Below are 13,308 nucleotides of genomic sequence, written 5' to 3'. Positions count from 1 at the left end.
TACCCTTAAAGTAGAACTATAGCTATCGTAATCTACGCTAAAGTAGTAAAGATATAGTCTAGGTCTTAGTTAATATCCTTAAGCGTTTAAAGTATTAGCTAGTATAGTCTTAGCTAGGATATAGTCTTAGCTTTAACTAGCTTTACTTTTACTTCTTTTTACCTTAAGGCTAGTTTAAGTACTTAGGCTTAGGTATTAACCTATATTATAATAGTCTAAGGGATATAGTCTAACCTAGTTAGGTCTAAGTTAAGCTTAGTATATTATATCTTAATCTTTAGTATTACCTAAGCTAAGTTAATAGTACTATCCTTTTAGCTATAGAAAAATCTTATATACTTCTTTCTTAAGGTAGTAAGTTTAAGTTATAATCTTATTACCTTTTATATAAGTTATATCGCGCTATCTAAGGTTCTATTATATCTATCTTAGAGTAAGTAATAGATATTAAAGTCCCTTACTATTATTATAGGGTACTTTAGTTTAATTACGCTTAAGTTATATAACGCTTTAGCCTTTATAGCCTTTAGTAGTAAGTAAATCGCTTATAGTTTAATACTATCCTTAAAAATTACCTTACTTTAGTTTAGTTTAAACTAGGGCGACTAAGTCCCTAGCCTAAGCCTTTTATATATATATAGCGCGTACCTCCCTTCCTTATAAACTAAGTTATAGGGCGCCGCTTTAAGGGTAAGGGGGGCCGCTTATTAGTATAGCTTTTACTTCTTATAGTACTATTAAGTTAAAGCTAGCTTAATAGTAAAGTACTAACTAAGCTAGCTTATATCTTTTTTATATATTCTAGAATAGTACTTTTAGTTATATATAAGTAAGGTTAAGGTAAAAAGGGTTATTTATATAAAAAGGGAGGCGCTTTATTTCTTAGCGCTTTTTTATTTACTATACTTATAAATATTATTTATACTTAGTTTAGCCTCCTTAGCCCTACTAGCCGGCGGGTATCTTAAGCTTAACCTCTTATCCTAGCGCGGTCTACTTAGTCCTTACTTTTAAACCGCGGTCGATTTAAGAGCGCCTTAAGCTTCGATAGTAGGAAGTACTTATTACTTAGCGTATATCTAAGTATTCGCGAACTATTAAGGTTATTATAAGTAGTTTTCCCTTACCTTTTCCTAGGCTTTATTTACTATAGGGTAGGTCTAAGTCTATAATAAGTAGTCCTCTTAGTATAAGATATAGTTATAAGGGATTTTACCTTTCTTAGCCTTATATTTATCCTTACTTTTATTATATACTATACTTTTATATTAGCTATAGAGTTATATCGATATATACTACTTAGCGATATAGCTATATTTATAATAACTATAGTACCTTTATAATTAAACCGACTTATTATAAGGTTTATATTAAAAGATTTATACTTTAAGGACTAGGCTTAAGCTATAAAGCTTATTAGCCTCTTTTAAGCTACTAACCTTAATAAGTATAGTTATTACTATTAATATCTTAGATTAAAGGCCTAGCGCTTAGGCTTAAAGGACCTTAACTTTATTCGCTTTTATAATCTTATAAAGTAATCGCTTCTTATTTACTATTACTACCTTTAAAGGGATATTCTTAGCGATTACTATATATATATAGTAGGTAATTATAGCCTCCGGTCTAAATACGGCCTTAACCTAGCCTTAGTCCCTTTAGTAAGCTCTCGCCGCGGTATTAAATATAACCGCGATATCTTTACTTTAAAGGCGCCTCGCCGCTATAGCGCTTATAGCTTTTAAGGCTATATTTACCGCCTTTACTATATCCTTTAATTCGCGGCTTAGGATTTTAGGTAGTACCCTTATAAGGACTATAATAATCTCGCGTTTATAGCGCGGTAAGACCTATTTTACCGTAGCTTCGTATTAGGTTAGTCCCTTAGTTTCGGCTATAACCGTAGCCTAGGTTTACTTAGGGCCCCCTAGGCCCGAAGTAATACTTAGGTAGAGTTCTTCCTTAACTGCCTTCTTAATAGTATCCTAGATTATTATCTTAAAGCTCTCGTCCGCGCGGAGCACCGCTAATAATATACTACTAGCGCGGCTCTTTACCTTAGAAAGCTATTTAACTACTGCCTATACCCTACTAAACTATATACTTAGGATAAAGCTCTATAATAGTAAGCATATATATATATATATATAAGTATAAAGTATAATATTCTAGATCTAAAATACTATACGCTTCCCTATATATATATATTATAATAGCTAAAAAGCATCGCCCTGTTAAAAAGCTTTCTGCTTATATACTATACCCTTGCATGCCTTGCTAAGGCTGTCCTTGGCTGGCGAGCCAAAAGCGGTGGTGTCAGGAGCATCCAGCGCCAATTCACGCAGTCGCAGTGGAGTGGAGCGCCCATTCCCCAATAAATATTTCTTTCACCTAGGCCTCGCCCGACCCCCTCTTCCCTCTTCGTCCGACGTCGCCATTGCCGTCGTCGTCGCCTTGAGTCACTTGCCCAACTCACAAAACGCTGTTCATCATGTCTTCTCCGCATCGTCGCGCGGGTGTCAAGCGGCCTAGTAAGACATGCCCAACCAGAAGGCCCTGCAGGCCGTTGAAGGAGAACCGTGGCTAATCTTGACCCTACCCTCGTTGCATCTACGCAGGGACGCAATCGCTCCCTCCCCCGTCGCTGCCGCAGCTCGTGTCTGAACAGCATTCCGCCATTCCGCCTACCGATAAAGACTCGCAGCGACTCATTGTCGTCTTGTCCAATGCCAGTCTCGAGACTTACAAGGCGTCGCACGGCGGGGCCAACCGTGCCGGCGCCCTCCGCGAAGACAAGTACTCGCTCCTCAACAGTGACGAGCACATTGGCGTCATGCGCAAAATGAACAGGGATATCAGCGACGCTCGCCCCGACATCACTCATCAGGTGCGGCCTCGAGACGCCCGCGCCCTTGCCAAGTCCACGTCCTGCTCACAGTCGCACAGTGTCTCCTGACCCTCTTGGACTCGCCCATCAACAAGGCTGGCAAGCTCCAGATATACATCCATACCGCAAAAGGCGTGCTAATCGAGGTGTCGCCGTCGGTTCGCATACCTCGTACATTCAAGCGTTTCGCCGGCCTCATGGTGCAGCTCCTGCACCGTCTATCCATTCGCTCCACAAACTCAAACGAAAAACTGTTGCGCGTGATTCAGAACCCTATTACTGACCACCTCCCTCCCAATTGCCGCAAGGTAACCCTTAGCTTTGATGCTCCCCTGGTTCGAGTACGCGAGTTTGTTGAAACCATGGGGCCCAAGGAGAGCATATGCGTCTTCGTCGGCGCAATGGCCAAGGGTGCCGATAACTTCGCCGACTCGTTGGTCGACGAGAAGATATCGATAAGCAACTACTCTCTTTCCGCTAGCGTGGCCTGCAGCAAGTTCTGCCATGCGGCCGAGGATGTGTGGGACATTATCTAGCCATCTCATTTCCCGCCACGGGAGCGGGACTAGACCAGAGGATTGGGAAGGGACACTCCTGGTGGAGCCGGGGGCGTAGGTTGGCCCAGGCAAAGGCACAAGCCTGGATCGTCTCGCTCGGCAGTGATACAACATCGCGGCACGACGAGCCTGTCCGGCCCAGATTTGGGGAGCTTGGGTTTCGAGCCTGGTCGTGTTTTTACAACCAAAACATGCGAGGGCGCGCAACATACAGATCCAATGGCTTCCAACATGTGGAAGATGCCTCAACTTGGCTCGCTGTGTCTTCGCCTTGGGATGTCTATCTGTGGCCATTGATAGCGGAAGAAGCATCTTGAACAGGCCAGTCAGTCGACGAATTCGCAGACACTTGGACTGGGGTGACGGACTGCTCAATATCGGAACGTTGCGAGCTGGTATGGCGGTGGCTGTAGGCAGCACTCGCTGCAACACCGGCGGCAAGGCTACATGTTCCCACGGCGAGTTGTTCTCTAGACCAAGGCAAATTGGATGACGTGGGGGTTTAGCAGGACGAGCTTCCGCTCGCATTCGACGTGATAGTTCGCTTCTGTCGGTACGAAGATGTCCGTCTGTGAGAAGCTGAGGAGGAAAGTGGGATCCAAATCATTTTGAACAAGCCACGTCCCAATGTATCCATCGGCTTGCCTACCCCTCAATCACACCGCACAATGGTTTTTAGCGACAGGACTGATTGCATGTGCCAACGCACGCAGTGACTTGTACTGTGCCGCTACATACCACCTTGCGTAGTATCAGCTTGTGGCACAACTGATTCCTGGAGGCAAACTCCAACTTGACCTGAATCTCGCTGCAAGTCGAGCCCAACGGTTCGCAAAAGGACGAACACGTCCTCTTCCCCACAGCACAGAGGCAGGCAGACTCCCTACCTACCTACCTACCTACCTACCTACCTACCTACCAGGTATCTACAGTACCACCTACTGTACCTACTGTACCTACAGTACCTACCTCCTAGGTATCTTACAGGGGCTGATGGAGGGTGACTTCCTACCGAAGTATTTTGCCCAGGGAAAGGACTTTGGGTGGGGGCACCACCCACCCATTTGGTCAGAAGAATGGCCCCAGTAGCTCAGTTTTAGCTCTTACATCCAACGAACTTTGCTTGTGTGACAAGATTGCAACCTGTTTTCTGGGACCTACATACCAGGTACCAGTCCAAGTACCTAGGTACTTGTCTACCTACCAGGTATACGTATAGGGTTATTCTGGGCGACGTGGCGAGCGGGGAGAAGCCGCCAGTAACCAGGCCGGGAGTGGAGCAGATGCACGCCTGGGGGGTTAACGCAGGGGGACCCAGTGGCCAAAGACCCAGTGGCCAAAGAAACTATCCCCTCAGGGAGGGATTTGGGTCTGCATGCTGCAACGCCTGGCCACGTCTGCCTCCATCCTCACCCGCCCTCCTCCAACTTTGATTTGCGGGAACCTGGCCTGTGTACTTGGCATGGCCTCGAGGCATAGGCCAGTTCGGTGCAACAAAGAGTATGCTGCGCGGCCGAATACGATGCCCAGCCCGCTAGGATGCACATCCGCCGGTCCGCCAGGTGCAAGACAAAGGCGGCGACTATAAGATATGAATTAACCGGTTCAACAGGCGCAACAAATTGAGCACCAGCAAACGCGACCGCGGCTGCGAGGTGCCACGGGCTCCCCTCTCGTCAAGTCGCTTACCTTACCTAGGTACTTGGTTCTGAGCCAGGGACTCGAGGCAGGATTCCGTCTCGTCCGCTGGCTCCCTCCTTTTGCTCACCTCGCCTCGCAGCCAGGTTGCTCATTAACTACCAAATAACGGTTGCACGCCATCTAGCGCCTGAAACTGCACACCTAGTCAGCCAACAGGGCCACGTCACGAAGCATCCAGACCCAGGATTCGCAGAGGCGCTTCACATGTCAGCAGGTGCATCTCTTGTCGACGAGTCGTCGCGTTTCACCAACCAGGTCCCCCATCGCCAGCCGCGGATTCAGTCGCCTAAGGCAAGGCCCAGCTCTAGAGCTCGTCCTCGCTCGGTTTGCGTTGGGCTCAATAACTGCCTTATTCGCCCATACAGGTCTGACGCCAAAATGTCAAGTTGGTTGCACATGTGCTTATATCGGATGCAGAGACAGCAAGCATGGTTCAAGTGCCCTTTGTCGAGGTCTCCCACCTTGCATCGTCCGTGTCCTTCTACTCAGCCATCCTCCAGCCGCTGGGCCTGAAATACAACAGCTCTGCTCGCGGTCCCCCGCCCTCAGTCGCCTTTGGGGCCGCCGAAGATCCCGTCTTGCGAGTTTGTCAGGCTTCCGAGGCGCCCAGACTCTCCCAGTTCCTCTTTACCGCTTCTTCGAGGTCCGCCGTACTCCGTTTCCACGACTGTGGGCTCAAAGCCAACCCGGCGCTACGCCTGCATAGTCTGGGTCAGCGACAAGCTCGTGGGCAACGTATCGGGCTCATTGAAGACGGCGGCGACGGCGGTGTCGTACGTGCCGCGGTTCTGGACTTGGACGGAAACCGAGTGGAAGCTGTCTATCCTGATCCTCGACCTGCCCCGGGTACCATGCAGGACAGCGGCTCTGCCGTTCATCCAACGTCTTCAAGCCGAGGAGAGGCTTCCCGCATTCTCGAATGGAGCTACAGCGTCGCCTCCTCGGCCGCTCCTCTGGCTTCCCACCCGTCACACTCTTCAAACACCAGTCAACATATACCCCGTCGGGTCGACGCGGGCGACGACTCCCACCGTCGAAGGCCAGTGTCGCCACCGTCCAAATCAGCAGCGCCCCTTCAGAACTCCGGGGGCATTAGTGCATCCACCGTTGTCGGCGCACTGCTGGGCGTGGCCGCTGGAGCTGCCCTGACATATAGCATGGTGTCGCGAAATAATAACGATGCCGACCAGAGTCGGCAACAAGTCGAGAACCCTCGGGCACTGCCTCGCAACACCCTTGCAGAGCAGCCCAAGTATCACCAAGAAGACCACAGAATGACTGCCACTCGCATGATCGGCTTTGCATATCCTGAGAACAATGGCGCGTCCGCCTCGAGGCAAGGCTACAGTTATGGCCGCAAACCCGACCGGGGGGAGTTGCGATCGCAGCGTTACCTGGTCCAGGGCGTCCAACATTCGACTGCCAGTCAACGGGCTGACAATAAATCCACCGCGAACAGTGTCCCCTTTCGTGCCCGGACAATGCACGATATGCGCAGCTGCCGCTCGCCCAAGGTGTCCAGTGCAAGAAGCCGCAGCGAGGCACCGCTAGAGCGAGCACGGCTGCCTGTGGCCGAGTTCGATGAGCGGAAAAGCGTTTACGCACCATCTGTGTACCGCGGCCCAGTCACTCAGTCGTTCCACGCACCAGCCAGCTCTCGAGCTGCTTGGACTAGTTACGAACCCGAGCCGTCGTCGTATGTATCGGCCCAGGCTCATCAATTCCCGGGAGAGTCTGACCAGGCCCGGTCCCGAGCATCCCAACCAGTCTCAACGCAACATGAGCGGACACGGCGGAGTCGTGCCAGCAGCCTTGTCTCGCCCAACAGGTTCGCAGCCGCACCTACGCAGCCCATGACGCCTAGCAGCTCCAAGGCTCAGAGCTATGTGTCAGCCAGGCGGATTCCACCTCCTGTAAGTGCGGCTCCCAGCCACATTTCGGCAAGGCGAGTTCCGCTGCCTGCCAGCCGTCCCCCCAGCTACGTGTCGGCGCGAGAAATGCCTTTGCCCGCAAGCGATATTGGTAGCAGCAAAGCCAACTGGAACGACGACATAGACAGTGTTGCGCCCAGTGACAGTATCAGCTGTGTAGGCAGCAGAGCTGAAAACAGTCGTCGCAGCCGCAGGCATCGCTAGCGTTCAAGGGCGATGCTACTGCACAGGATGAGGAGGACCAAGAAGCAGCGTCACTACACCGGGGAACTCGAACGAGGGAGCTTTCCTTGTACATTCATTGGCGTCCAGAGTTGGGGCAAGGCGAGGTTGCAGAGCTTAGGACCGCGAGACATGCCTGTCTAGCATGGGCAGGCAACTGGACATTGTTCGAGGTTATTGTCCTGTCTGGCTTGGTAGATGGATGCGCGCTCGACAAGGTGGGCTGTTTGGTTTAGAGAGCATTGATCTCGCAGTTTTGTAGCAGTTGAATTATTTTGAGAATGAACTGGGACCGGGATAATTACCGGTATTTTGTAATACACTGGAAAAGCTTTGGCTGCCATTCTCTCGGTGCGTGGAACAGGCTTCTTCCAGAGCCCAGCCACAGCCTAGCCACCTCGACCCACTCAGCCACTAGACTGGCCCGGTGTCACGACAAAGCGTGTGTCGTCGCACGCTGTCGGCGAGGCTCTTTTTCTCTCGCAGTATTTACTGTCTGCCCTCAATCGCTACCCCGAGCGCCCTGTCCTCGGCCGCGCACAACTCCTTCTTGGCCATGCCTTCCATCTCGCTAGGGGAGTCCATACCTCCAGACACTTCACACGTATGTAAGCTTCCCCGGAATATGCTCCGTTTTCCATAGCTGATCGTCTCACTCCTCCCCTATCGGTGCATTGTAAAAGGCCTTGAGCGTCTCTCTGCCAACATGGCAGTCGAACATTGGCTATGAGGAAGGCCAGGAATGGGTCGTCGGTCGGATGACCACGGGCTACCCTCGGTATGGCAACAATCCGTTCCAGTACCCTCCACGTCATCACTAAACCATTCCCAGCTTCTTCATCCACAAGAACATAGATGGTCTGGCACGAGACATTGCGGCAGCCCATGGTCAGGCCGGCTGCCAGGCTATGCTATTCCCAACACCTGTGGCAGCCAGGCGATGCCTTGATTTTGTTCGGCAACGCACCCCAGCCGACCTCGCGGCGCGCCTTGACACGGTGCATCTCGTCTTGGATGCCTCGAAGGTCCTTTCTCCATTACTGAAACAGCTTTCGCCCACCATATCTGCCGTCTTACTTCCGCAGCAGGCCTTTGTCATCGCCAAGCAGTATTGGCAGCACACAGGCGACGGCGTCTCCAGTCGCAAAGCGGAATTCTGCCACAGTCTTTTCAAGGATCAGAGACTTATTCCGGCACCCAGCTCACAGCTCGCCCATAATGCTCAAAAGTGGCTGCTGCGCGGCCCGAAGCGGTACCAACGGCTCGCGTCCATCGATGCTACCTCTTCGTCGACGATTCCTGGACCTCTCCAGTCGCGCAACACTGACGACTTCCAGGAAAGCTCTCGGTTCCTTGAGGAACGCTTTGGGCGCAATCTCGATCTGACCTTGGTGGAGCGAGCCAGGTCGGCCATCCGTCGACGTATCGCTGGCCTCCTCACACACGAGGTTGATCTGCGTCATGAACTTCCACCGCAACCAGTCATGTCCAGCTCCAGGGGCGTACAGAGCCTCGATGAGGGCGATGTGTATCTGTTTCCCTCGGGCATGAACGCCATATTCAACGCCCACCGCGCCCTGCTGGCGGCTCGAGGGCAGATTGAGAGCGTCAGTTTTGGCTTCCCTTACGTTGACTCGCTCAAGATTCTTCAAAAATTTGGGCCCGGATGCAAGTTCTATGGCAACGGCTCATTGGCGGAACTGGACGATCTGGAAAGGCTTCTACGGTCCGGCCAGCGTTATCTCGCTCTCTTTTGTGAGTTTCCAGGGAATCCCCTCCTCGCCTGTCCCGACCTAGAGCGTATTCGCAAGCTAGCCGACCAGTATGATTTCGCCATCGTGGTCGACGAGACGATTGGAACCTTTGCCAACATCAATGTGCTCCCGCTCGCAGACATCGTCGTCAGCAGTCTCACCAAGATATTCTCGGGAGACTCCAACGTCATGGGAGGGAGCACCGTCCTCAACCCAGAGAGCAGATACTACGGAGCGCTCAAGAAGGCCATGCACGACGAAGTATACGAGGACACGTATTGGGGCGAAGACATCGTTGTCATGGAGAGAAACAGCCGGGACTTCTTGGTCCGGGTAGATCGTATGAACGCCAACGCCGAGGCCATCTGCGAAATCCTGCGTGATCATCACCTTGTCAAAAGCCTGTTCTACCCCAAGCTCAACCCGTCCAGGAACCACTATGATGCCCGTCGCCTGCCCAAGGGCGGTTATGGCGGCCTGCTCTCCATCGTCTTCAAGCATCGAGAGCAGGCACAGGCCTTTTACGACGCCATGGATATTGCCAAAGGGCCTAGCCTGGGCACCAACTTCACACTGTGCTCCCCCTATGTCCTCTTGGCACACTATCAAGAATTATCGTGGGCAGCACAATACGGCGTCGACGCGGATCTTATTCGCGTCAGCGTCGGCCTGGAAGAAACAGAGACACTTCAATCCACGTTCAGTGACGCACTGCGGGTCGCAGAGGTAGCGGTCGGATGGCCACGAGGAATAGATGAATCCCTCGACGGGCCTCATAAGCGGAGCAAATAGAAGGGGCAAGCTTACACTTTCCATCTTCGTACCTCGCGAAACGACATGACACGACGTGTACCGGTGGTCAACGCACACGTGGTGTGCACGAGCACGTTGATTATGTGTTCTTTTCCCGAGACATTCGCCAGTTCTGCAATGTGAGCAAGTCGACACTTATGTAGTCGTGTCACATCCACGTTCGCAGCCGTAGAAATATGGTCACGGGCTGGTGACTCAGCACCCGGCGTATTTCACGAGTCCTTCCCATCCAGCTCGCTCTAGAGATGATTCAGTCAACGTGTGCCTTCACCATAAAGATAATGTCATTCACTAGTGCTTGACGTTGCCTTCACATAACGAGACATTCCTGGTGCGTATAGCCCGGCCCATAGTCCTCTATGCCTCGCTCGATTTCATTTGCCCGATGCTTTTCCTTGACCTCATTGGAGAAATACCTCTTCATATACTTTTCCAGTTTATGATCGAGGTTATCTGCCACGAGGAATACTGTCAACTCGGCTCTCACAGCCATGCGAGAATGTTGGGTTGTAAACAGCGGAGCTTACCCGCTGATGCGCTCATCACCACGTCTGCCCTACACAAGGGGCAATGTTTCTCTTGGCGCCGCTGTATTTTGACTACACAGCGTATGCAAAACACGTGGTGGCAGTTCAGTCGCACTGGCCGATAGGCGACTGAGAAGCACACAGGACAGAGATAATCACTGAGCTGAGGAACAACCGAGACCAGCTCCTGTGACATCTGGGCACAAACGTCCTTGGCGATGTCGCGCGATAGAAGGCCCTCGGACTGAATAGCCACTGGAAAGGTCTGCGAAACACCGAGCGATGTTCGCTTGTCAAATTCTGACTTGGGTCAGCCTTGATCCATCCGTTGCCAGACATGCAGCCAATAGTTTGGACCAACTCTTGAGGATCTTGAAGACGGCGAGCTTATTCAATTCCTGAAACTGAATGTTTTTCAGTAAGTCTAGGTTGAGGTTGAGGAACCTCGCAAAGGCCACCCTGCTCTCGCGGAGCTTGAAGTCCTTGGCGAGGTAGCGCTTGTCCACCTCGCCCTGGAACCACTGCAGCTGCTTCAGTGCTTTCTGGCTCGACCTTGCGCCATGGTCGCGCTCATGCGTGGCGAAGAAGACTTCGGCATCGAGGTAAAGTTCGAATATGCAACGCCAGCGAGCCAGGTCGTTCTTGGAGAAGCGACTGGGCCGGGACACCTGGGACACTTCCTTGCCGAGCTCAACTACCTCGGTCGTCATTTTCTTCTCCTCCTCGGCTTGCAAGGCGTCGAGGTTGTTTACATCGCTCTGTAACAAATTGAAGAACTCGCCATCAAAGACCAATGGAACCTCGATGATCTCGTAGCTCGGCCGAGTCACGGGGTCGGCTGGCACGGTACAAGCGCCGGCCTGTGCAGGTGGATCGCTCGGGTTGTCCTTGTGGGCAAAGTCGGACCGCGTGGCCGCTGGACTAGGCTCCATGGGCATGCGGCCAAGGAGGAGTTCTGCTGCGATGCGCTCGAAAAAGAGGCGAGAGGTGGGCGTCAGGAAAGCGTCGACAGCGATGCCATCTTGTATGTGGACGTAGACGGTCAACTTTGGCCGCACCAGGTTTGAATTGGTGGCTGCTAGATCGGCATGAAGCAGCTGTCAGCTTGTCTCTCCTAGACGCTTCTCAGGCATACCCACGCGCGCACCTTTAAGCTTGTATCGAAGGGCCACGGGCGAGGTAGTGTTGTGATTGAGGAGAGCTCGTAGTGTTTCGGGATCCAAGCCGAGGTCCTGCAACTCACGCTGGACCTTCTTGAGACATTTCTTGAGCTGGCCGTACGGAATTGCCTGTTTCACCCAGTGAGGGGGAAAGTCTATATGATAGGCAGGTTAGATGCGAAATGCGGCGCGCCGTGTAAGAGAGAGAGAGGTGTTGTCGCGATCGCTATCGGATAATGGCGCCAGCAACGCCATCACGAGCAAATCGCACCTTGACTGGCCAGGGTCTCTTTGAAATCGTGGGCAAACTTCATGGTGGGGGAAGATAGTATTTCATTTCGGGCTCGAAAGGTGACACGGTGAGCAGAAGCGAATAGCGGTAAATGTTGCGTCCCATGCCTTCCGATTTAACTAAATCTACTCCGTAATTACGCGACTAGCAGATGAGGCGGGACCGTGATTAGGGAAAAGTTAACCCGAAAAATAAGTATAGGCTGGTCGATTAGTATATAATAGCCCTAGCTAATTATACTAGCTACTATATATTAACTAGATTTTACTAGCTTTAATAGTAAAAATTATATATATAGTATATTATATAACTTATAGTTATATACTTTATTATAAGTATACTAGGTTTTTATAAAAAGGATTTTATAAGTTTAGTTTAATATTATAAGTTATAATAATAATAATAATAATAATAATAATAATAATAATAATAATAATAATAATAATAATAATAATAATAATAATAGTAATAGTAATAATAATAATAATAATAATAATAATAATAATAATAATAATAATAATAATAATAATAATAATAATAATAATAATAATAATAATAATAATAATAATAATAATAATAATAATAATAATAATAATAATAATAATAATAATAATAATAATAATAATAATAATAATAATATAAGCTACTTTTTAAAGCTAACTTATTATTTTCCTTCTTTAAAAAGACTAAGAAAGTAAACTAAGACGATTACTATTATAGCTAAGAAAGGTATATAGCTAAGTACCTTATCTTAAGGTGCTTAAACTATAAGAGAGAAAGAGAGGTCCTTTACTAAGCCTTTAAGAGATAAAAAGGCCTTTAGCCTACCTCTTTTTTATAGCTTTAAGGAAGGAAAGAAAGCCCTTTTAACCTTCTTAGCTAAGATAAAGATAGGGATAGCTAAGTAGCTTAAAAAGAAGTAACCTAAGGGCCTTAAGGCCTTTAAAGAAGATAAATACTATATAAAAAGAATTAAACTAACCTTTCCTTTATCTTTACTTTTATATTTATCCTTTCTTTAATTAGTTATAAGTATAAGGGCTTTTGCCCTATATAGGCCTAGACTAGGGTCTAGGCTAAGTCTATATATAAGCGGCCTCCGCGCCTATATAGGCTAGGCCTATACTTTTCTTCCCTTTTCCCTTTATAGATTATTAACCTTCTTTTAATAGACTATACCTAAGCCTATACCTTTACCTACTTTATAATAGTATAATCTACCTTTTATTTTACCCTGTCTATATCCCTATATATAGAATAGCTATTTTTAGCTACCTTTAAAGCCGACGTTTAATTACTTAGTTTAGTTAAACCGCCCGCGCTAGTATATATATACGCGAAATATCTATACTCCTATAATCGTAAAATTAAGGCGAACGTAATACTTAGTTCGCCTAGGCAATTAAGAGCCTCTTATAATAGTAGGGCTCTATATAACTAAGAGCGGTACTGCTATACCTTAGT

At 49.1% G+C, this 13,308-nt stretch overlaps 3 protein-coding genes across 3 annotated transcripts; 2 read left to right on the top strand and 1 right to left on the bottom strand.

Annotated features, from left to right (window-relative positions):
* Positions 1-2,491: 2,491 nt before the first annotated feature.
* HRG_11047 (EMG1/NEP1 methyltransferase domain-containing protein) lies at positions 2,492-3,423 on the top strand (the record flags this gene model as incomplete). The annotated part of the gene is made up of 3 exons (XM_044869517.1): positions 2,492-2,531; positions 2,619-2,887; positions 2,947-3,423. 3 exons carry the CDS (start codon positions 2,492-2,494, stop codon positions 3,421-3,423), a joined length of 786 nt encoding a protein of 261 aa, XP_044715468.1.
* A 4,431-nt stretch (positions 3,424-7,854) lies between these two features.
* HRG_11046 (cys/Met metabolism PLP-dependent enzyme domain-containing protein) lies at positions 7,855-9,844 on the top strand (the record flags this gene model as incomplete). The annotated part of the gene is made up of 3 exons (XM_044869516.1): positions 7,855-7,902; positions 7,982-8,076; positions 8,131-9,844. 3 exons carry the CDS (start codon positions 7,855-7,857, stop codon positions 9,842-9,844), a joined length of 1,857 nt encoding a protein of 618 aa, XP_044715467.1.
* Positions 9,845-10,175: 331 nt separating this feature from the next.
* HRG_11045 (SPX domain-containing protein) lies at positions 10,176-11,866 on the bottom strand (the record flags this gene model as incomplete). Its single annotated transcript, XM_044869515.1, has 6 exons — positions 10,176-10,318; positions 10,393-10,416; positions 10,552-10,692; positions 10,754-11,467; positions 11,540-11,707; positions 11,824-11,866. The coding sequence occupies 6 exons, from the start codon at positions 11,864-11,866 to the stop codon at positions 10,176-10,178; spliced, it is 1,233 nt and encodes a 410-aa protein (XP_044715466.1).
* Positions 11,867-13,308: the final 1,442 nt, after the last annotated feature.

This window comes from Hirsutella rhossiliensis, assembly GCF_020360975.1.
Source record: "Hirsutella rhossiliensis strain HR02 chromosome Unknown scaffold00018, whole genome shotgun sequence".
Classification (NCBI taxonomy): Eukaryota; Fungi; Ascomycota; class Sordariomycetes; order Hypocreales; family Ophiocordycipitaceae; genus Hirsutella; species Hirsutella rhossiliensis.
Note: the sequence above shows the minus strand (reverse complement) of the source record. Positions and strands in the feature narration are given on the sequence as shown.